Here is a 21032-nt window from a genome sequence, read left to right on the forward strand (position 1 = left end):
AACATTATGTGCAAGCAGCTAATTCACTGTCCTGCTGACCACCCCACTGAGAGGGTTATGGAGCAGGAGAGGGCAGTTGTGGATTTGCCATCTGGCAGGGATCAGGGACTGTAGTGCCTTGCTAGAAAAAGTACTGCCAGCTCCTGCTGTTTTGCCAATTCTGTGACACAACCCAACACTTGGAGTAAAAAGGCTTAAGAGGTTTGTGTGGATGTGTGCCTCAGGTTGTTGTTCCAGGGGAGGAGATTTAGATTGGATGTGAGGAACAATTCCTTCACCAAGAGGACTGTCAAGCATTGGAACAGGCTGCCCAGGGCAGTGGTGGAGTCACCATTCCTGGAGGGATTTAAAAGATGTGTGCATGTGGCACTTGCAGACGTGGTTTAGAGGTGGGCTTAGCAGTGCTGAGGAAACAGTTGGACTCTGTGATCTTGGAGGCCTTTTCCAACCTAAGTGATTCCATGATTCTATGAATGCTTGTGCATGGCCCATGTCTTCAGCTGAGCAGGACTAGTGGCTTTTTGTGATGTACTTAGAAAACCTCAGTCCTTCTGAAGGCAGAGCCTCAACCCCAGACACAAACAAACAGACTTCTGCACTGCTGAGTGCCAGTCTCATCCCTTATGTTTAGCAGGACTGTGCCTTTCCTGGAATGCTAAGCAGTATTTGGGCATGTGGGACTGAATAATGACATATCCTTGCAGCTAGGACATTTCTGAAAGGCTTTGGCAGCAGAAAGCTCAGGGATCAAGGTCACAGCAGCGGTACTCCTGAGAGCATCATTGCCAACACACAGAATGATTCTGGGAGGGGAGAATGCAGAGCTCAAAGGTGCCAGGCCAGGGGGAATGAGGAGGTGAGGGCTCAGCACTGGGATGTTTGACAGCAGGATGCTCCAGGCTTCAGCAGGGAAGTTGTGCTCAACCACTTCAGAGGGGAAGGAGTAACCCAGGTTTTGCACAGGATGGTGCTGGGCTGGGAGAAGTCCTGATCCTCAGCTATGGCACGGGGCAGTCTGAAAGCTGTGTTTCCTGGAGTGTGATGCCTCAGAAGCAGCCAGGGAGTGACCTGCTGTGGAGTCATGCCAGCAACGGGGACTTTTCCTTCTGCTTCGTGGGGCCCTTTGGCAGGGATCAGTCCTCCAGGCCAGAACACTGACCAGTTTGCTTCAGAAACATAAATGATTTAAGGGTATCAGCCCTGCTGTTGGAGGCCTCTCTAATGTCTGTGTGAATAGAAGAGGTTTCAGCAGCTTCTGGGGAGAAAACAGACCAAAGAAGCAGAGAATGGGGTGTATTGTATCCAGTGGCCAGAGTGACCAAAGCGGCCTGAGAGACAAAGTGACAAACAGAGACCTCCTGTGCAATTAGTCTCTTGACCTCTGTGGCTGGGCAAGGGATGCTGGGAAAGGAGCTGTGGCTCACAAGGCCCCAAGGAATGTTTCCTTGACAACACTTACTGAAGAAAAATGAGATTTCATGAATGCAGCGGGAGTTAACACGTGAGAGGCTGACTTTGGGAGAGACAAGGACATGGCACCTCGCAGAACGAGCCCCTCGGTTTGGGGGTGTTGAAGTAGTGGCTCAGTGACCTCCTTTTTCAGATAAACTTAATTAAAGAGCTATTACAACCACTCATATTTATTTAGAAATGCAGCCACCGTGGTAAAAGCAGACTTATTGTTTAATTATTTTTCTACCCACGAAATCTTCTCCACCTTGAATAAGCACTGGCACGGAAGGAAATTCTCTGCTCACTGCTGATAGTTTCAGCACACTGCAGCTTGGGTTTAGGATTCCTTAGAACTAGCATTGTTCCACCATTTACAAAGGCAGAGCAATTGTATAGAAAGATATGTATAATTATATAATGTATCATAATAATACCAGTACATTAAAAATAAAAAGCAGACAGGTGTTTAGTATTGCCAAACTTAAACCGTGTGGAAGAACCAAAAATGCAGATATTTGTGTTCAAGACCTAAATAGATATCTTTTTCAAATTATCCAATTGAAGACTTTTTAATTTCTTCCTGCTGTTTCAGCTAGAAGGACTTAAACTTTCGTCCTTATATGATGTCTCACAGGAATAGCAGCACTGGGGCTTTGTCCTGAACTCAAGCCATCCCATCACATGGCCAAAATACCTCAGGAAATCAGTGCAAGTTTTGCCTCAAGAAAAGACCTGTGACCTTTTCCAGTGAAAGTCTTGGCTGCTCCGGGGGTGTTTGCACAGCAGACAAAGAAAGAGCATCTTCTTAAAAAGCAAAGCTGGTTGGCAGGAAATCAAACGCTGATTCGAGGCATCGAAGTCAGCTGGGAGCCCGGAACATCCCAGCGGTGTGGTGGGGACCAAGGGCTGTAGCTGAGCCTCTCGTTCACTTCAGGCTGGAGAGAAAGGAAATACAGGGGGTTAAGTTGCCAATTTTGTCCGAGTTGAAGCTGTATGTAAGCACACAGGGGTCTGAGGCTGCTGCATACACCCCTGAACAAGAGGGTCTGTGAGGCTCACACAGTCTGTGAGGCTGTGTCCTTACACTGGTGAGAGACAAAGAGTAAAAGGAGAGTTTTCAGGTTGTTTTTTTATAGGCCAAGTGGAAAATTGCCTGGATTTCTGGGTAAAACATTTTGGTTTTGTTTTCCTTTTTTTGCAGGAGTATCTCCCTTAAGTCCTGGCTGCAGCAGTGGGATCGGCCTTTCCCATTTGTTCCCTTTATTGCTTGCTTGTGTATTTATTTCTAATGTTTAATTTTAAAAATAAATCTCCTATTAAAACTGAACTTGGAAAGGTTAAAAGCAGGTTTGCTTGCAGGAGCAGATACCTATGGATGTGTGTGTAGGCAGGACTGTACCTGCCACTGGGTTCTCTGCACCTGTACAAGTTGTCAATATCTTGAAAGTGATACTTTTTCTTTTGTGTCCCAATTGATTTCAGAAATGCAGTGAAAGACACAGATCCAAACTAAATAAGATTAAAGGCTTTAAAAGCTTAATAAATTAAGAAGAACAAATCTAGCTGATAACATGGCTTTGATAGTAGGCTATAAAGGGCAGGGAGTTAAGGAATTACAGGTAACTAACTATTCATCAGCATCCCTTCCTCCTCAGCAGCATGGGGCACAAGGGAACAGGTTGGACTCTCCAGCTTTATCAGCAGGACAGGAGCAACAGAAGACAGAGTTGAGGGGATAGAAAAGATTTGAGGAACTAGAATTTAAACAAGCACCCCCAGCCCATGCTGCACCAGCTCAGTGTGTCCTGCTGGCATCAACTCCTGCCAGTGACACTGTCCTGCCAGAGCCATTGGAATGCAAGTGGAATGGTTTGAACCCCCCAGGGAGAAACTTCCCCATCTTGAGATGTTTTCTAAGACTCATTTTCCTATTCTCCAGTGGGGTCCATCAGGCAATGTTCCACTGCAGCTCAGGTATATCTTCCCTCTCTGGTGAAGTTTTCATACTGTAATGCTCCTCAGCATGTCCCAGCCTCTCTTTGCTCCCTGTGTGTGAGCTGTGACAGGGCTCTGTAAGCTGAAGAACATTCTCTCTGCCTCTCTTATCTTTCCCAGCTGTATAAATGAATGATGGCCCATCAGAGAGCTTTGGCTTGTGTTGTTTGCCTGGCTAACAGCTGTTTCATGTGGTCATTTGCTATTCCAGTTTCACTCAGATCAGCAGAAATGTGGTTTATTTCGGGAGAGAAAATTCTGCCACAACTCTTCTGATTTTAGTATCGCAATAAATCATTTAATTTAAAGAATGAAAGGTAAAAATGTTCTATGGGCTAGAGAAGCAAAAGGAGCAGAGGGAATCCTGGTTTTAATAAGAATAGCCATAAAGAAGAAAAATTTGTCCTCCCTGATGGAAAGGTCCTGTCAGCTTTGAATGTGTTGAAACCTGTGTCACAATCTGTGAAATTTCTCTTTACAATTACTTTCCAATGCCTCTGGAAAGTAATAGGCTTTCTCAATAGAACAGTGTGAATCATTGTAAGGAACACTACAGCAAGGATATTACTCTGCAGAAACTTGGCAGCACAGAGAAAGATGGCATTTCCTTGCTCAACAAGAGGGATTCAGCTTGGTTCAGTACGTGGGGAAAGATAAATCAGGGCAAACCCTGACCCTGCCCTCTCTGAGCAGGACTGGAGGGACCAGGACTGAAGGGTACCCTGACATTCTTCACATCCCAACCCCAAATCAAGGCCAACTTAGCCCAAACATCAGCCCTGTTTACCTGCAAATCTCAGCAGCATTTAGTGGGTAAGCTCTGCACACAGACCTGTAGAATAATGAGTGAAATGGTTGTTTATCAATTTGTTTTTAGAAAATATTTCCTTAATTACGCTAAGTTCCTGAGGGAACAGGGACAAACTCAAGGTAACTTCAGGCTGCATTTCCAACAGCTGGATTACAGCAGAGACTCTGCCTGCCTGACTCTGATACAGTGTTGGAGTTTCAGCAGCAGCATTTGCCTGTAATCAACACATTTTACAGAAAATTGCCTTTTTTTTTTTTTTTTTTAATATAAATGAGGAAACAGATTGTGTGAGCTCACACATCCCACAAAGGCTCCCCTCTCCTTTGCTGAACCAGCAGCTGGGCACAGCCCATCTCTGGACCAGCTGAGTCATGCCTGCAGCTCCCAGGTACACAAAAATATTTTAAAAATGCAGAGAACATGGCAAAAGAATGTAAGCCATGATGGAAAGAACCTGGAGGCGAAGGCAGTTGCAGTAAAGGAGAAGGAAGTGTGGTATGAAGATAGTTTTTGGGATCATGGTGAAAAATCCAGACCTCGGAGACCTCTCAAGGAGCTGTGCCCCAATCTGAAGCCATGTAGAATATCAGGTCCATCTCCAGGGCAGTTGGATACCTCTCACTTCCCAGCCTGGTGTCTTCCCTGGTCCAAACAACCCAGGAAGCATCATGAGCCTGTGGAAGGAGAAGCTTTTCCCCTTTTTACACAGCCCTAATGGCAAGTGTTCGTTTGTGAGAAGAAAACGCTTCTCCAGACATGGGTGCCCTGATTCTGGAGTGGGAAAACTCATGGCAGAAGGCCATGAGGGTAGGGGGGGTCTGTCTTTATACTGATTTTCAGGGCCTGAGGGCAACAGGCAAAGCAGAGCAGGGTATTACCTCAGCAGAACACCCCCATTGTGTCCCCTCAGCAGAGTGACAGCCACAGCACCAGCTCCCATGGCACACCCTCCCACATCCATGTAATGCACAAAGCCAATTAAATGCCTGATTGGATGAAGTGGTCACAGTCAAATGGCCCCTTGCCAGCCAGTCAGGATGCAAAATTGACAAATATCTGTAAAGGTGTGTGCCTTAATCCCCTCCTGAGGGATTAAGTGTTTAACCTATTACTGGTGTTTCTGAGGAGACACAGCAAAGCTGCTGTGCTGGGGGGGAGCAGCACTTGCCCCAGCCCAGCCCTGCAGCCTCGTGCTTGGCCACAGCATCTTCCAGGTGGTTCAGATGGATCAGGGCAGGACAGTGTGTGTTGCTTCAAGAGGAAAACTACTTGGCAGAAGTGAGAGATTTGGTGACTGCCTCCATTCCCTCCCCATTCTCTGTCCCTCTTTGCTTGTGAAGGTGTTGGAGAGGGAAAGCTGCTTACCCCTGCCCTGACTGACCACCCTTACCCAGCCTGCCAGAGAGTTCTTTGAAGTACAGATTTTTATTGAACTTTCAAGGCAGTGTTGAGAATTGCTACACCCTCCTAGCCCAAGAGAGGTGTGAAGGTGATTTCCCCACTGATCCAGGAAGAAGGAGGAATAATGGCCCTTTAGTAGATGAGGCTTCTCTCATCATGTGGCTTGAGTGACACCTTCAACCACTCACATCCTTAAATGCTTTAAGCCATCACACAAACTAAGCACCCTGGTGCTTAGTTCCCAGCCAGGAAAAGGTGCTACACAGCAGACTAGGATTCCCCATGGTTAATGTCTAATTAGTAGTTAAATTAATATTGACTATCGATAGTAAATTGTAATGATTTATTTAGGTGAAAATAAATATGAAATGTCATAATGCAATCCCAGTGTGCTAGTATGATAATTAAACACACTCTGAAATCTTATCCTGACAGAGAAATCTCCTGCTGTGCCTTGGCACTTGCAAAGACAGGTCGATGGAGGGGGTTACACTGTATTAGTGAAGACAAGCAAAAAGAAGATCTCTCTGTGTAAGGCTGGGCACTGGGAAAAACCTTCTGGAACAGCTTTGCCCCCTGCGCTCACTGATTCTCCTGTAGATACAGTGTTTAAAGGCTGTGGGGATGCAAAGGCCAGCATGCAATTGCATGTTCATTGTGCTCTTTCAGCTGCAGTGTAGAACAGCAGCTCAGAGCTGGGGACCAGACGTTGCCTCATACACAGGTGGTGGCTACAGGTAAAAGTGCATCTTTATGCAAATGTGGTTTGAAAATCGGCCCCAGCACTTCAACAGTAATGGAATTTTATTTCTAGGACATAGTACTGGCCTTGAACCATGTTATTAGTGCTGGAGAAGAACACAACCTGTCCTGGAAAACTGATGTGTTTGCAGAATTCCTTTACTGGTGGCAGCATTTTCTGAGTGGTGAAAGTGGAGGAGAGAGTTTCCTCCTCTCTCTTTGATGGATGTGTGCTGGAAAGCAGAAACATGAGAGGTGTCAGGAATGATGGAGTGATGCTGAAGGCTCTGACAAATGAGCTCTTGAAAGTTATTTTTGTGTTTTTGTGAATGCGAATATTTCACGTTTGAGATGTTACCACCCTGCTGCTCTCCTCTGTCCTCTGCCAGAGGCACCTCCCCAAAGTGCACACACCAGAGGAATGCCCCACACAGCCACTGGAGCTCTCTGGTCTGCATTGGTTTGGCCATCAGAGGAGAGGTGGGATGAGTACAAAAGGGAAGGGGGATGTGTAGACAAGTGTTGTGTCCTACTGACCTGGTTCATAGCCAGCAAATTGCTTTGGGAATGGAATCCCACTTGGGGAGCTTGTTAAAACCTTGAGAATAATCATTGTGGGTCCAGAAACCGTAACTCTCCTTTTCCTTTTCCCTTCCAGCTCGCTGCATTAGAGAGGCAAGTGTTCGACTTCCTGGGATACCAGTGGGCCCCTATCCTGGCCAACTTCCTCCACATCATCATCGTTATCCTGGGCCTGTTTGGCACCATCCAGTACAGACCTCGCTACATTGTGGTGGTGAGTGACACACTCGGAGCCTTTCACAGCCTCTGCTCTGGGGGGACGTGGCACGTGATGAGGAACTGAGTAAAGCCCTTGGGAAATCAGGCACAAGCCCTGCAAACTATTTTAGCAGAAGGTGCCTGGCTGTGCTTAGGAACACAACGTTCAGTGTGCTGTGCTTATGCCAAACTGGGAAGATTTTAGATAATTATTGCTGGTGCTAAAGTAACACCCAGACACTGCACAGCAGAGAGGGAGAGTGAGGTGCTGGACAAATGCCTGTCAGAAGGTCTTCCATCCCTCCAAACTCCTGCCTCTGTGTCTCTTTCAGGCAACAGATCATCTGCATATGGAAAACAAACAGAGGAAGAAAAAACTATTGCAGTGCTGACTCAGGGCATTCAACTGCCCCCAGCTAGAGCTCATATATGTACACTAATTCCAGTGATTTCCTAATGTTTATTGCTTCTCTCTCTCCAACCCCATTCCCTTCCAGTATGCCATCTGGACTGCAATTTGGGTCACCTGGAACATCTTCATCATCTGCTTTTACTTAGAAGTGGGAGGTCTCTCAAAGGTGAGTGGGAATTGGATGGGTGAGTTCCCAGCTTTTGCAGTGAAGGGGATGGAGTTTAGTGGAGAGGGGAGGGGAAGGGCAGGGACTGTCTGGGAGCAGGTTCTAACCCTGCCCACTTGCCTGTGGAGGGGGTTGCTTTATGAGGGGATGGAGGAGTACTGCTTTTTTATGGAAAAATGAGGAGCCAATGCTGATTTCTGGAGTTCTTTGCTGGTCAGTGCAGATGGTGGCTGGAATAAACCTTCCCCTCATGGCAGGTAGAGTGTATTTGCTTTCCAGAGGTGGGAACAAGAGCCATCCTCAGGGAAGAGCAGCTTTGAGGGCTGATTCCCAGCCATAATGCAGAAGTGGCTGAAGAGGGCTATGAGCTAACTAGGTTATAGCTGATCCTTTTGTGATCTGACACCAGCTTGGCAAGAAGGTGTCTGATGGAGGGGAAGGCCCTTATGCAGCATTGGGTGTGTTCTCTCTGCCAGTCTGTCCCAGAGAAGAGCTGGGCTGAGCTGGACCAAGGACTTTGCTGGAACTCCATACCTGACCAGCTTTTGATATTTTTGTGCCTCTCAGTCCTGCTGGAGACTTAGTGCACTTCAGCTGCAGGGATAAGTACTTGCTTGTTGCCACACCAGGCAAAATGTTTCCTATTGTACCTTTTGAGAGAGGCTCTTCTCTCTGCTGAACAGAGAAATCCCTCCCCAGAGGGGTGCTGGGGAGGCTGGCACATCTCTTTGGGATGTGGCTTCCCTGCCTTAATTTTTCCTTCTTAAATACAGTGGTAGTTACTCATGGCTGTTGGCCAGGGTGTTGTGAGTTAATATGTGAAGCTCTTTGAAGACTAGATTAGCTGAGCATTGCTGTCTGCTTGATGAGGGGTGAGTCAGAAATAATAAAAATGGGAGGCAGGTCCTAAATTAAGCCTGGGCTATGAGCAATGAATTAAGAAGTGTTGCTGTAGGACAGCAGACTGAGAGTCATTGTAGGATACAGGTTCATTTCAGAGCACTCTACATCTGGCCTAAATTCCCAGGTCATACATTGAAGTTGCAATCATAATTGGAACTGCCCTGTGGTTTTTATCAGGCCGACAGCAAGTCAGGACTGACAGCACAAATCTTTTGCAGATAAGAAAATGTAGCTTCCTAATTTCTCAATTCATCTTTATTTCCCCTCTCAATTATCTCTGGAAACTTTGAGGGAGTTCTTGATTGCTCATGATCTGAAATCTCCGCTTGAGATGATCTCCATGTTGACTGCAACGAACTAAAAAAAAAGAATTTTATGTAACTATTGAAATGCTCCCTTCTGTGGAGGATATATTGGCTTGGTAGACTGCACTGGGAGCTTCTCTGACAGCCACTGTTTGCTTCTAGCCAGCTGGTTACTCATGTTTGCTAATCCCAACCTACCCTGCACCACGTCGGGCTCTGTTCTGCAATTCAAACAGCACAAACTCCTCTTTCTCCCCTACAGAGCAGCTTCACCTGGTAACCTTGCTCTGTGCTGGGGCTCATTTTAGCCAAGCCAGCACACAGAGAGGCTTTATTTAGCCTACAGGATGACACTTGTGACTGGGGACTTTTTTTATAGAATTGGGCTGCAGTGTCAGTTGTTACTGACTCGGTGGATTTCCCTCTAGGGCTGCACTGAGAAATGAGTTAATTTAGTGGCAAATAGCAAAACCAACAGAGTATTTGTGCTTGTTTGGCAGTAAAATACTTGACAGCCTTGCTTCTGTTCTTAATGAGTTGCTTTCACTTAAAAAAGCTGTTTTGTAAGAAAAACTCAGGATGCTGCTTTCTGTCCTCCTTCTCCCCCTTAACTGAAGTAATTTGGGTCTTTGTAGTGGCAAAACAAATCCTCACTTCCACAAGAGACCAAAAGATGCTTCTGAAGCAGGAATTGAGGTTTCTGTAGGACAGTGATGCTTTGTAGGCTGGCCCAGGAGTGGTGTTGCTCTGCTGCTGCATCTCTGGAAACCTAATCCAAAGCCAGCTAGCATCTTATTGATCTCATTCTTGGGATCAGACCCCAGATCTGGGCTTGGATGCAGTGTTGCAAGGAGCAGGTTCCTCTGTGGGCCCTCAGGGCCCTTGGGAGGAAGCTGCCCCTGATAAGAAGTCAAGCACAAAGCTCATCATTAGCCTGGCAGTAAGCAGGGAAATTGCAAATATTGGAAAAAGAGCTTTGGTGGAGTGAGACTGATGGAGCTGGTCTGATAAACACTAACTCATTAACTACTAGACTAAGCATGAATACACTGGGGAGTGTTTCAGACAGGGTTGTGCTCCCGTACAAGTGCCTTAAGGGACTGATAGCTCTGAGGAAGATCTTCAGGGTGCTGTTTCCTCTGTGATTACTGATGAGCCTGGGGGAGTGGGAGTAGCTCCTGCCAGCCCTGTGCTCACCCCGCTGTGCTCCTGACAAGGGCAGCCTGCCAGGGCGGGCTCTGTCAGCAGCTCATTGATAATGACAGAATGCAGAAAGGGCAGGGAGACGGGAAGAATGGAGTTTGTTAACTTTGGTGGCTGGTAATGACAGCCCACTGCAACTGAGACAGGTGATAACTCAGGTGGGGTGAGAACGGGGAGAAAGGGTACAAGTGCTTCTGATGTAAAAAGTTCAGAAAAAGCCCAGAGAACTGAAAAGATGAGGAAATAGTTATGTGCACTTATTGCAAATTAAAATCACTAGTTGCACTATCCTTAGTTTTTTATGGAAAAGGAAAGTACTTTTTCCTGTTCTGTGAATCTATTCCATACTTCTTGGAAGAGCTAAACTGGCCTGATTTCTATCTTTCTATCTTGTCTTTTTTTTTTTCTTGCAGTCTTTTCTTAGCAGAAATAAGAGTATGAAATATGGCACAGCAGAACTTCATTAGGTGGCCAGACACAAGTGGATCAGCACAAGTGTCTAAGGAAGCACTTTCCTTGGTGCTGCAAGGGCCTCCCTAAGCATGTAGCCTGTGCCAGCTTTCCTGCAAGTGCTTTGCCAATGAGCAGGCGAGTGATAGAGCAATCTGGATTTGAAGGGATGCTCCTCAGCACTGGCAGTGAGGTGGTGATGTGTCTCTGAGCAGCTTTTGGCAGCATTGCCTTGCTGACTTGCTCTGCCCCTGCCTCTGAGCACACTTGCAGCATGTGGGGGAAATGCAGCATCTCCAAGTGCTGTCGCTCTGCTCTGTGGTGGGGCTAACAGCTGAATATCCAGATTGCTGTTCCTCCTCCTGTGGTCTGCTCCTGTTCCATCTCCCTCTCTTCTCTTTGTCCATCTGGCCATTTGATTTGGTGAATTGCTGGGAGATAGCTCTGAAGTTTCTGGGCTGTGCTTGAAATAATACCTTAAGCTTCTCCCTGTCTACCCGAGCGTGAAACACATCCCTCCTGCAACCCCTCAGTCTGAGTTAATTATTAAAATCCTGCTGTTAAGACATATGAGCATCTGTCTGTCCAGCTGCCATGCTGACTGACTCTTCATCATGTACTTGAGAAATGTTCAGAGAGGTTTGAGGAATTGGTGTTGTGTATTTCAATGTATTCCTTTGTATTTTCCCTCTGAAATTGCTCATCTCGACTGGTGATTGTTAATTTATTTTTTGTCCTTCCTTTATATTCTCTCTAGTCTACACAGGGCTTTGATCTGAATCCAGAGCTATGGTGGTCTAAATCTCCTCTTGAAGTGGAAGCAGCCCTTATTAGTCAGATGGGAGTTATTTGTATTCCAGAGAATCTGGGCAACATCTTGGGATGACTTTGTACCTGGGGAAAATACTGTGAGGAGGGTGGATAAATGCATGTGTACTTACAACTGTCCCTCAACTCCCTCTAAATTTAGAACCTTGAAGCCTGGGATTTGGCCTTTAAATGCTGTGACATTGTCAACAAGCCTCCTGAGAGACACTGGAAGTGCTTCTCTGTGTCTCAGGGTGATACAGCTACTTGGCACACAGGACTGAAAGATGAACATCATATTTCCTATTCTAATAAGAAATGTTTCCATCTAAAAAAGATTTTAAAAATGATTCTGCTGTCAAGCTCTGGGGCTCCCATGCGAGGTTCAGTTTGTTCCAGAGCTGTTATAGTGCTGTCTTGCCTGATAATTAAGGAAATTTGGGGGAGGCGGTTCAGAAGGCTGCTAACAACAAGAAATAAAACCATCTCTGATAGTGTCCCTTAGCAAATAATTTCAGAACAGCTTTCAGAAAGCTATTTTAGAAAAGAAATGCATCTGGCTCTGTGGGTGTTAGAGGTAGGTGTGAGTTTCCCGTGGGACACAGTGGGGTGAGACTGGGAGCGGAAAATAGACTCTGTAAAATGTAGGTACTGCTGTTTTAGTGCTGCTTTAGTGCTGTTATCTTCCTTCTCACTCTGATGGCAAACGGATGGCAGCCAGGTGCTACAACAGTTCAGAGTGAGCTGTGATTTTTTTGGCTGGCCTTCAGCATGCTCCTGAGAAGGAGCTTGTGTCACTCTTGGCTCATATTTCTCTCCAGGCTGAAGGTTAAAGAGGTAGCGATAGCTCTGGAAAGAAGAGAGGGGGAGTGCAGTCACACACAGATCCCTCTCTGCAGCAGGGCTTGCTCACTGCTGGGACTGATTAACCTCTTCCAACCCACAAGCACTTCTGGGAGTATTTCGGTGTGTTTAGATCCCAAGTGCATTGCAGAAAGGTTTTGGGAAACAGCTGTTCCCTGGACTTTCTTACAACTGGTTCTTTTCTCCTGATTTTAGTGTGCTGTTCTATTCCATAGTTTCGCTTCTCTCCAGCCACCTTCTCACAAATGAAGCTGGCAAACCACAGGAGACATCCTGGGATTGTTTTCCTCGTCTCCCAGCAAGCACTGAGCGACTGGAGGTCAATTAAGGGATTTTCCTGAGTGCTTTTTTATTGTGCCCCATCACGCAGGTACCTTCCCAGGGCATCCAGCCAGGGACACAAGGAAGGGAACAGCACTGCTTTGCATGTTGAGACCCTCTTGTTCGTGCTGCCCTCCTGCCCTGCTGTGCTCCAGACAGATGCTGGTTCAGAAAGGTGTCTCTGAACAAAGACATCCATGATCCCAGTGTGCAATCAGTATTCATTTTACATCTGTGAGATGGATGGCTCATGAGTGCGAGTCATTGTGGTGCCTTTAGAATCCAAATGTGCTCAGTTTTTCCAATCTGTTCTTCACTGATGTATAATTTTTTAATTTTATTTTTTTTTTTGGACAGAGCTGGAGTGTGATTGGAGGCAAAAAGAAACCAGTGCTGGTTAGGACCTCCTGTTCCTCCACCTGCCAACCTCCAGCCACACCTGTTCTGCTTTTTCAGGCTTAATTCACAAGCAAGTTCAGCTTCTGCAGCAGAGTTAAGCCAGAGCCAAATCTGGCTGACAAAAGGGAGATTCTAGAAGGAAAACAGCCTGTTTCTTACTTTGCCAAACACACATCAATGCCTCTGTAAGGAGCAGAGAAGGCATTGAGGGGTCTGTCTGCATCAGCGAGGCAGAAGGTTTGGGAAGGCACCATCTGTGAGCTGGGAGAGGGAAGCCCTGGAGACTGAGGTCAAGAGTAGATCCTGTGGTGCCCTAGGGAACAGCTTTGGTTCTGTGCTAACTGGGGGAAGCCCTGGGCAAAGAAACTGGAATTTAGTCTTTTTTTTTTTTTTTTTTTCAGTATGAGGAAAGTGACTCTTTCCTCCCCCAACCAAAGTGGTGAGTGATTTGTGAGAGGGAGAAGAGCCCAGCAGCTTGGAGGGCTGGCTGTCTCCAGGAGGAAAAGCTCCATGTGTCTCAGAACATGTAAACTTGGGAGAAAAAGAACAAGCTTTGCAGAAAAGATGTGATTTGGTGGAAATGAGATATCTGTGGGCCACTGAAGAGTGAAGCCCAGCAGAGGGAGCAAGCCAAAGGCGTCTGCCAAAATTGTGAGAAGCTGGAAGAGAAAACTAGAAGTGGAGCTAACGCAGCACCTTGCACTGTAACTGCATTACCCTGTAACTGGCAATCCCAAAATTATTCCCCATAGCCTTCAAAATGCAGACAGCTCCCTCTGAACTCCCAGCTGTTAATGGAGTTTTCCCCATTGTCTTTGCTGCTCAGGCTGCTTTTGCACTGGTGCCACACTCCATCTCCGTGCCCTCCTCCATCTCCTGTAAAGCACATGCCATCTGCTGTGGTGATTATGTCAGGAGCTTTGGCAGCTGCCTTCTCACTTAATTGTCCACATTTCTTAACATGTGCTTCCTGCAGCATATTTTAATAACGGCTCTGCAGGCTGGTTTTGAGTCTCTGTGGTGGGTGGAGGGAACCCCCACCATGTGCAGAGCGGGGCAGTTGGTTTCTGTTCACAGGTTATCTGGCTGGAATTTGGAGTTCTGCCCTTGCAGCTCGAGTTTGTCCCTGGAGATGCTTCCCTGTGTCCATGTTTGTATCTTCTGGGCTCCTGTGTTGGATGTGGAGACAAACCCTCTCTCAGGAGGGTCATTTGGAGCAGGAGCTTGGATAAGCTGCTGTGAATCTGTTTTTCCTCTTGACTCTGAGGGGAGCTGGCACAGAGGAGCTGCCACAGGTTTCCCATGCTGGGAAGTGTGAATACCCCAAGCTCTGACTGCTGGGAGCCACTGCTTCCCTCCAGAGACTGTGTAGGACCCTGGCACGAGGAGTGTGAAGTAGGTTATGAATAGGTACTAAAACGTTTAGTAATGGATAGGTAGGGTATGTAACTCCAGTACCTATCTCTACTCTGCAGAGACACAGATTAAAAAATTGTAATGAAGACAAATCTATCCTTTAGAATAAAACTTTCAACCTGTTGCCTTGTTTTGTGGTCAAGAGGGGTTGTTGATTCTGCATCAAACTGACCTGAGGGGGCTGCTGGGGCACCCAGCACTTGTCACTCATCTGCAAAGGGATGCAGCTGCTCTGTTCAGCCACTCCTGAGTTTGTCTTTTACTCCCTACAGGGCTTTGCCATGTCCTGTAAGCTCAAAAATTCCAATCTGGGTATTCTCTTCTCAAGTGTGAGGGAAGTGTGGTCATTTTTAAGTGAGCATCTGGCTGCACATCAAACCCCTGCACCACTTGAGTGGTATTTCACTCTGTAACCTCCTCAACGGCCTGGTTGAAGGTATTTAACAAGCAAAGACAAGAACAGCAAAGCAAAAAGCCTCTCAGGGTAGGGAGGATAAGGAATTGCTGGGGAGGTGTTTACAAGAAGCTGCAATCAGCACCCTGAGGTCAGCTTGGCTGGGCAGTCTGACCTGGGGCTGACAGAAAGTGCAGAAAAAACAGATCTGAAGAGTGTGGAAGGAAGTCAGAAATGATACAGGAGCTTGTCAGGTGTGTTAAAAGCTAAGAACAGAGGAAGGTCTGTTGTGTTTTGAAACTCACTTTGGGGTTATGGAGTTCATATTTTTCAGTTCCCTGAGGTGACTCCTGTGCTGGGGAGAGCATGTCCACAGCACATGGTTCTGTGACAGGACACTTTGTGCTGCCTTGTTTACCTTTTTCTTCTGTATTTTCAAAGTTAATCTCCCAAGCCCAAAGGCTGAGGATTTTTTTCTGGGTGCAGGAACCACTAGCAAAGTGTTCTTGGGTCTGCAGTCTAGAAAGTGTCATTCTGATTTGGAAGCTGCTCATGCCTGCTTCCAAACTATGCTATGGGATAGTCAAATAGGTTTGTTGGAGTGCTGTAAGGCTGCCTCAGAAATGGTTTAGAAGAAGCCTGCCTGTGAAATATGTTTAGATTAGATAATAGGAAAAAATTCTTCCCTGTCAGAGTGATGAGGCCCTGGCACAGGTTGCCCAGGGAAGCTGTGGCTGCTCCATCCCTGGAAGTGCTCAAGGCCAGGTTGGATGGGGCTTGGAGCAACCTGGGGTAATGGATGGTGTCCCTTTCCATGGCAGAGGGGGTGGAACCAGATGATCTTTAAGGTCCCTTCCAACCCAAAATCATTCTGTAAGGGAATATAAAGCCAATGTACTTTGATCTGTGCTGGCATTTCCTGAGAGTGGGGATCTCAGAAACTTTAGGTTTTCCATTTATTTGCTATGACCTCCATCTGACAGCCTGTCTGACACTCTTAGAGTCAACAGGGATCTCTTTGCAACTTTTCCCTCCAGGACAGCGAACTCCTGACGTTCAACATCTCCCGGCACCAGTCGTGGTGGAGTGAAAATGGCCCTGGCTGTGTAAGGAAGGAGGCTTCAATGTCTGGCATCAAGGGGCTGGATAACCATTCCTACATCTCTGTCATAGGCTGTGCCCTGGAGTACAGGTACATCGAGGTCATGCACAGCTCCTTCCAGATCCTGATTGCGGTGAGTACATCACTGAGGGGTGGGATTTGTTGAGGAGATGCTGTTTGGTTTTGTTTTTTCCCAGGCACAGAGGTTGGCCCATAGTTTCCACCACATTTTGTATCACCTGATTGAAAAGGCCTCTGTAAATGCATTTTGTCTGATTGTTCTCCTGTTCTCTCTTTTGAAAAGTGTTGCTTGAAAGAATTGGAAATGGATACCAGCAACCTAATGCCTGAAGTAATGCATCCATCCAACCATACAATAACAAATCATTCTGTACCCTGTTGGGGGGGTGGAAATTCATGTTTTGACAAGGACAGAGACCCTTCTGGAGAGGGGTAAAGAGACAAGAGTTTTGATAGGATGAGAGGAAATGTCCTTAAGTCGCACCCAGGGAGGTTTAGTTTAGAGTTTGGGGACAATTTCTTCACAGAAGTGGTTGTAAAGCACTGGAACAGACTGCCCAGGGAAGTGGTGGAGTCACCATCCCTGGAAGTGTACAGAGAATGTGTGGATATGGCACCTGAGGACATAGGGGTTAATGGCTCTAAGTACAGATGTGGAATGGTGAAACATTCACATTTTGGCTTCCAGTTTTGGCTTAAAAAAGAGACGTATCTTGGCCTGTTTAAATATTAAGGGACAACAAATAGTGATTTTCCAAGTTTCTGGATTGCCAAGTACTTCTCTGCACGTTTTTGGTCCTACTTTCCATTGTCCTGATCCTGCATTTCCTATTAGCTGGGATGATCTGTGTGACCCAGTGAACTGCAGGGAGGGGGGAAGACTCAGCCCCCTTTCTTGCCATGTCACAGAGAAGAGGCAGATGGAGAAGCTCCTATTTCCTGAGTTGGATGGACTCCCTGGCGTGTGCTGGCTGTTAATATTCCGTTAGTTCTCCTTCAGGGAAAATGATCTGCATGGAACTGTCTGAGCTGCTTCCACACACGTGTGTGAGAAAGGCAGACCTGTGCATCCAGGAGAATAGAACCTGTTGTCTTTTAGAAAGGGCTGTTGGCTGGAACAGGATTGGTGGTGCTGAGCTGGTGCTGAGCCCGAGTTTGGTGAAACAATTGACAGATTTGGAAGTCAGAACATTCCTTTTTAAAGCACAGAAGTTTGTTACTGTTCACATCCTTCCTGAACTCCTGAGCTGGCACAGCCCCTGTGCCCTGGGCTAGAGGTTGAGCCAACAAACGGTCCTGAGTTTGCTTGGAGCAGATCTTTGTTTTTTGGCAGCTTACTGACTTAGGCACGTGGCCCTGGGCTAAGTGATCACACTGATATATAGGGCTCTGTCTCTGGCAGTGGTTTTTCCTTTGCTTCTTCCCAAAGGCACGTGACAATATTCTCTGTGCATCTGCAAAACACCACTAAGGGGCCAGATGGGGAGACAGGAGGGAAATATAAGATAAAATAGGATTTAGGCAAATATTTTCTCTCTCCTTCTCCCTGAGATCTAGGGTGAAATGGGTTTTTGAATCCTAAACTCTGGAAATGAGGCTAAAATACTTGAAGGCAAGAAACCCATATGGGCTGAGCTATGCAGGGAACTAAGTTTCTACTTGTCCTGAAATAAAAGGAGAGTATTGAAGCCCCAGGCCTATAACTGCTGCTGGCTCTGGAATGCTCATATAATTTTGTCATGCAGTGGGAGAAATAGAGCTTTTCCCCTCTGCTTTGAGGTCAGGCAGAAAGCAAATCTTCTCACTTTCTCCCTCAGACCTTGCCTGAAAGCAGTCAGCCAGTTCTCTCCCTTTTTACTCTCTGAGGGTCAAACTCTTTGATCCCTGCCAGTATCTTTTTCTGTTCTCTTTATCTCACTTTGAGGCAGGTTTTATTACAGGCAGCTGTCCCCGGGGCTCTGGCAGGTACAGTGCTGCAGACAGGCAGATCGATGGTACAAAAACACGACCAGGAACTTGAAGGCTCAGGGGATGCAGCAAGAGACATGACCTAGTTCCCTCCTTGTCTGAGACCAGAATAGCCAGTTCCCTGCTAAGAAGGGCAAGGGACAGACAAAACTGCTTTCTGTAGTTTGTTTTTGCTTTGCCTAATGGTTTTTAGAAGTTGTGAAGGTGTGGTTGTGTGCTCGGCTTTGCTTGGTTTTTATCCCAGATATAGCACTGTGAAATCCATGGTCTTTAGCTATGCAGCACCCAGCTGTGGGTATTTTGGTTGTTTTCTGGAAGAACCAATTCCTTGAGACTACTGCACAGTGTTGTGTATGTGGGGCAAGGCTCACCAAATTCAATCTTCCACGGCAAAGGAGAGGGAAAGCAAACCTGAACCCATATGGTGAGCACAGTGTTGGCTGTCATCTTGACTCCTCCTGATGTATCATCCTGCTCCTGGGCATACATTTGAGGATACATAAGGTCTCAGTCTGCTTTTGCTCAGAGCTTGTCTGTACTCCTTGAAGGCAAAAGCAATCCCTTTAATCTGGAATGCCATCAAACTTGGGCATATTAGTCACCACATGTGATACAAGTAGCTGTAGGGCCCAACATGAAAATCTTTCTCAATGCTTTAGCATGAAATACATCGGAGGAATAAGCTTATTGTGACATCTAAAAGTCTGCCCTGGTATAGAAATGAACTGTAAAACTAATCCTGCCAGCCCAGTTAGGGAATGGAACAGCAACTACTTTGTTAAGGAAAGAAATCTGCTTTGTTTTTGTCCTAGCAAGGATTCATCTTGCCTCTCCCCAGCTTGCCAGCCAGCAGGGAGAGGAGCGATTCCCAGTTCTGAAATACCTGGCGTAGCTCTGGGCTGTCCATATGGTAGTTCTGGGAGTGGGGAGGGTTAGACTTTTCCCGAGGCTTCATTGAATTCGGTAGAAATTGGAAGTGTCTCACTGCCTGCCTGTCTGCTGTTTTCAGTCAGACTGACAGGTTGGAAGGTTCCCAGGAAGGCAGCAATGCAAGCCTTGACAGCAGATGTTATGTGAGAACCAAGGCACAAGAGATGCTTTGCTCTTGGCAGAAGGTAGATTTTCAGTGGCTGTATTGCATCCAAGGAGTAAAGAAGGTCAGGGAATCAAAGGATTTTTATTGCCTCCCTTTGGCTATCTGGCCACAATAGCCCTTTCACAAGCTGGACTTTTGCTTTCTCATAGCAGAGATCTCTTCATTTCCCCCTCTTGCACTGATGAGAGTGTACACACTTCATTAGCTCTGATCAGAAGTGAAACCTAGAATGCATCTGCCCTGAAGGAGGAGACTCTGCACCTACTCTATGAGGTGAAAAAAGCAACAGCAAGTTTGTCTATTGAGAGAAGAGTTGGAGAGTCCAGACTCTTCACTAGGACAGAAGTAGACTAAGATCTTACACAAGCAACAGTAACACCTCCTAAAATTTGCCTTCCCATCCTTCGTGTATTTTGCACACTTGCAGCCAGCTGGTCCCTTTTCTGTAGCTCTTGCTCTAATTCAGTCTTTCTGGCTCCAGCACCTCAGTTCAATGCTGCTGTTTTAGGAATCGCTGTGGAAAAGTTAACTTCAGAGGGCTGAGGGGCAGAGGGATGTTCAGACATATGTTTTCCTCATTCCCTTTGGGCACACTTGTCTCTTCCTGTCTTTCCTGCTCTGTTTATTTGCCTGCAGAGTGCTCGGGACGCCCCAGCTCCATCCTCTTTTGTTCGGCAGCATGTGCATTCCCAGGCTGTCTGACGGGCTGACGGAACACACCTGCCTACAACATGTGTTCCTAATAAAAAGGCTTAATTGGATACTTCTGCAGCTTGGAGAAAGCTGGTACTGAACAGGCAGAACAAGCAGAGAAACAGCAGCAGAGGCTAAAGCCCTAGAACATTCTTTGGGGAATTAGAGCAGTAGCTTAGTGTCATTTTACATCTTCCACCTCCCCTGTGTAATTTGCAAAGATCTAAGAATTATTTTTGTTTTCCTAAGATAGTAGAGATTAAAGCCCTCTTTTTGCATTGAAATCAGCAACCAAGATGTGCAAGGGTGGGATTCCAAATTCTTGGCCTCTGTGAGGCTTTCTGCTCTGTGTTAATTGCTCAGAACCTGAGTGATGCCTGGGTCCTTGATACATCTTCATCAGGGACTCAGTGAAAAAAGAACTGTTGGTGTCTCCTGGAGTCTGCTCATCCCAAACCCTAGCAGACTCTTTCAGTGGAAAGGACTGGACAGTATGAATGGCATTTCTGCTCTGTAGCTATATTTCATTCATAATTCATTCTGAAGGACGTAAGGATTCCTGTGAGTTCAGTTAATCCCTGAGATGGTATGTTTAGTTACAGTTTGGGTAAGCCCATATAAAAATGCAGCTCATATTTTGTTGTACATCTCTTTGCCACTGAAACTCTCCTGTTCTGGCCAGATCACAAGACTAAAACAACTTCTTTGAATAAGAAGTACCATTTAATAAACAGGGGTTTTTATTGATGAAATTCATATAAAGCAGGAATGGACTATAAAGTCAATAAAAAGTAGATTTTAAGCACTAAGTAGGTAATTTTGAAACAAAGGGAGGAGATGGAAGAAATAAAAAAAGAAAACCCTCCACTCCAATGGAGCTGGAATTAGAGACTTAGGGAAGTTCACTTCATTCACTAGTTTTTGTTTGATTGGTTTGTTGTTATGAATGCAAAAAGTCACCTTAGTCATAAAAGGAAAAATGTATGGGGTGAGTGGAATGATGGTTGAGGGTTATGAGGCATTAATTTCTGTGCAAAACAAACTTCCCAAGTCACTCCTATCGCTTGGTGCTTCTGAACCGTGAAAAATGCTCGGAGGTTTATCAGGTTTGCTGTGACAGTACAGCTGATAATCGCTCACACACTCTGCCCATAAACTGGGCAGGTAAATCATTTTCATTGTTAATTCTATCAGGAGTTTCCTGACACGGGTATCACATAAGATTTGTGTCTACATGTTATAGAGTATAATAATAGTGAATGGATTTCGGGCTGCCACTTTACACGGCTGTTAACCCAAAAGTTCCTACTCTGAGGCATGATGGGAAATCTG

At 46.2% G+C, this 21032-nt stretch overlaps 1 protein-coding gene across 4 annotated transcripts in view; it reads left to right on the forward strand.

Moving 5' to 3' along the window:
* The window catches only part of NKAIN4 (sodium/potassium transporting ATPase interacting 4), a 51757-nt gene that overhangs the window by 18680 nt on the left and 12045 nt on the right, over nucleotides 1-21032 (forward strand). For all 4 annotated transcript variants that reach the window (XR_010434843.1, XM_064674034.1, XM_064674036.1 and 1 more), the window contains exons 2-4: nucleotides 7059-7196; nucleotides 7678-7758; nucleotides 15858-16055. Coding sequence is in view for 3 of the 4 variants with exons in the window: in XM_064674034.1 (XP_064530104.1) it covers nucleotides 7059-7196; nucleotides 7678-7758; nucleotides 15858-16055 (417 nt within the window). In the remaining variant the exon portion in view is untranslated. The remainder of the gene's footprint in view (nucleotides 1-7058; nucleotides 7197-7677; nucleotides 7759-15857; nucleotides 16056-21032) is intronic.

Source organism: Pseudopipra pipra, chromosome 17 (genome assembly GCF_036250125.1).
Source record: "Pseudopipra pipra isolate bDixPip1 chromosome 17, bDixPip1.hap1, whole genome shotgun sequence".
In the NCBI taxonomy this organism is placed as follows: domain Eukaryota; kingdom Metazoa; phylum Chordata; class Aves; order Passeriformes; family Pipridae; genus Pseudopipra; species Pseudopipra pipra.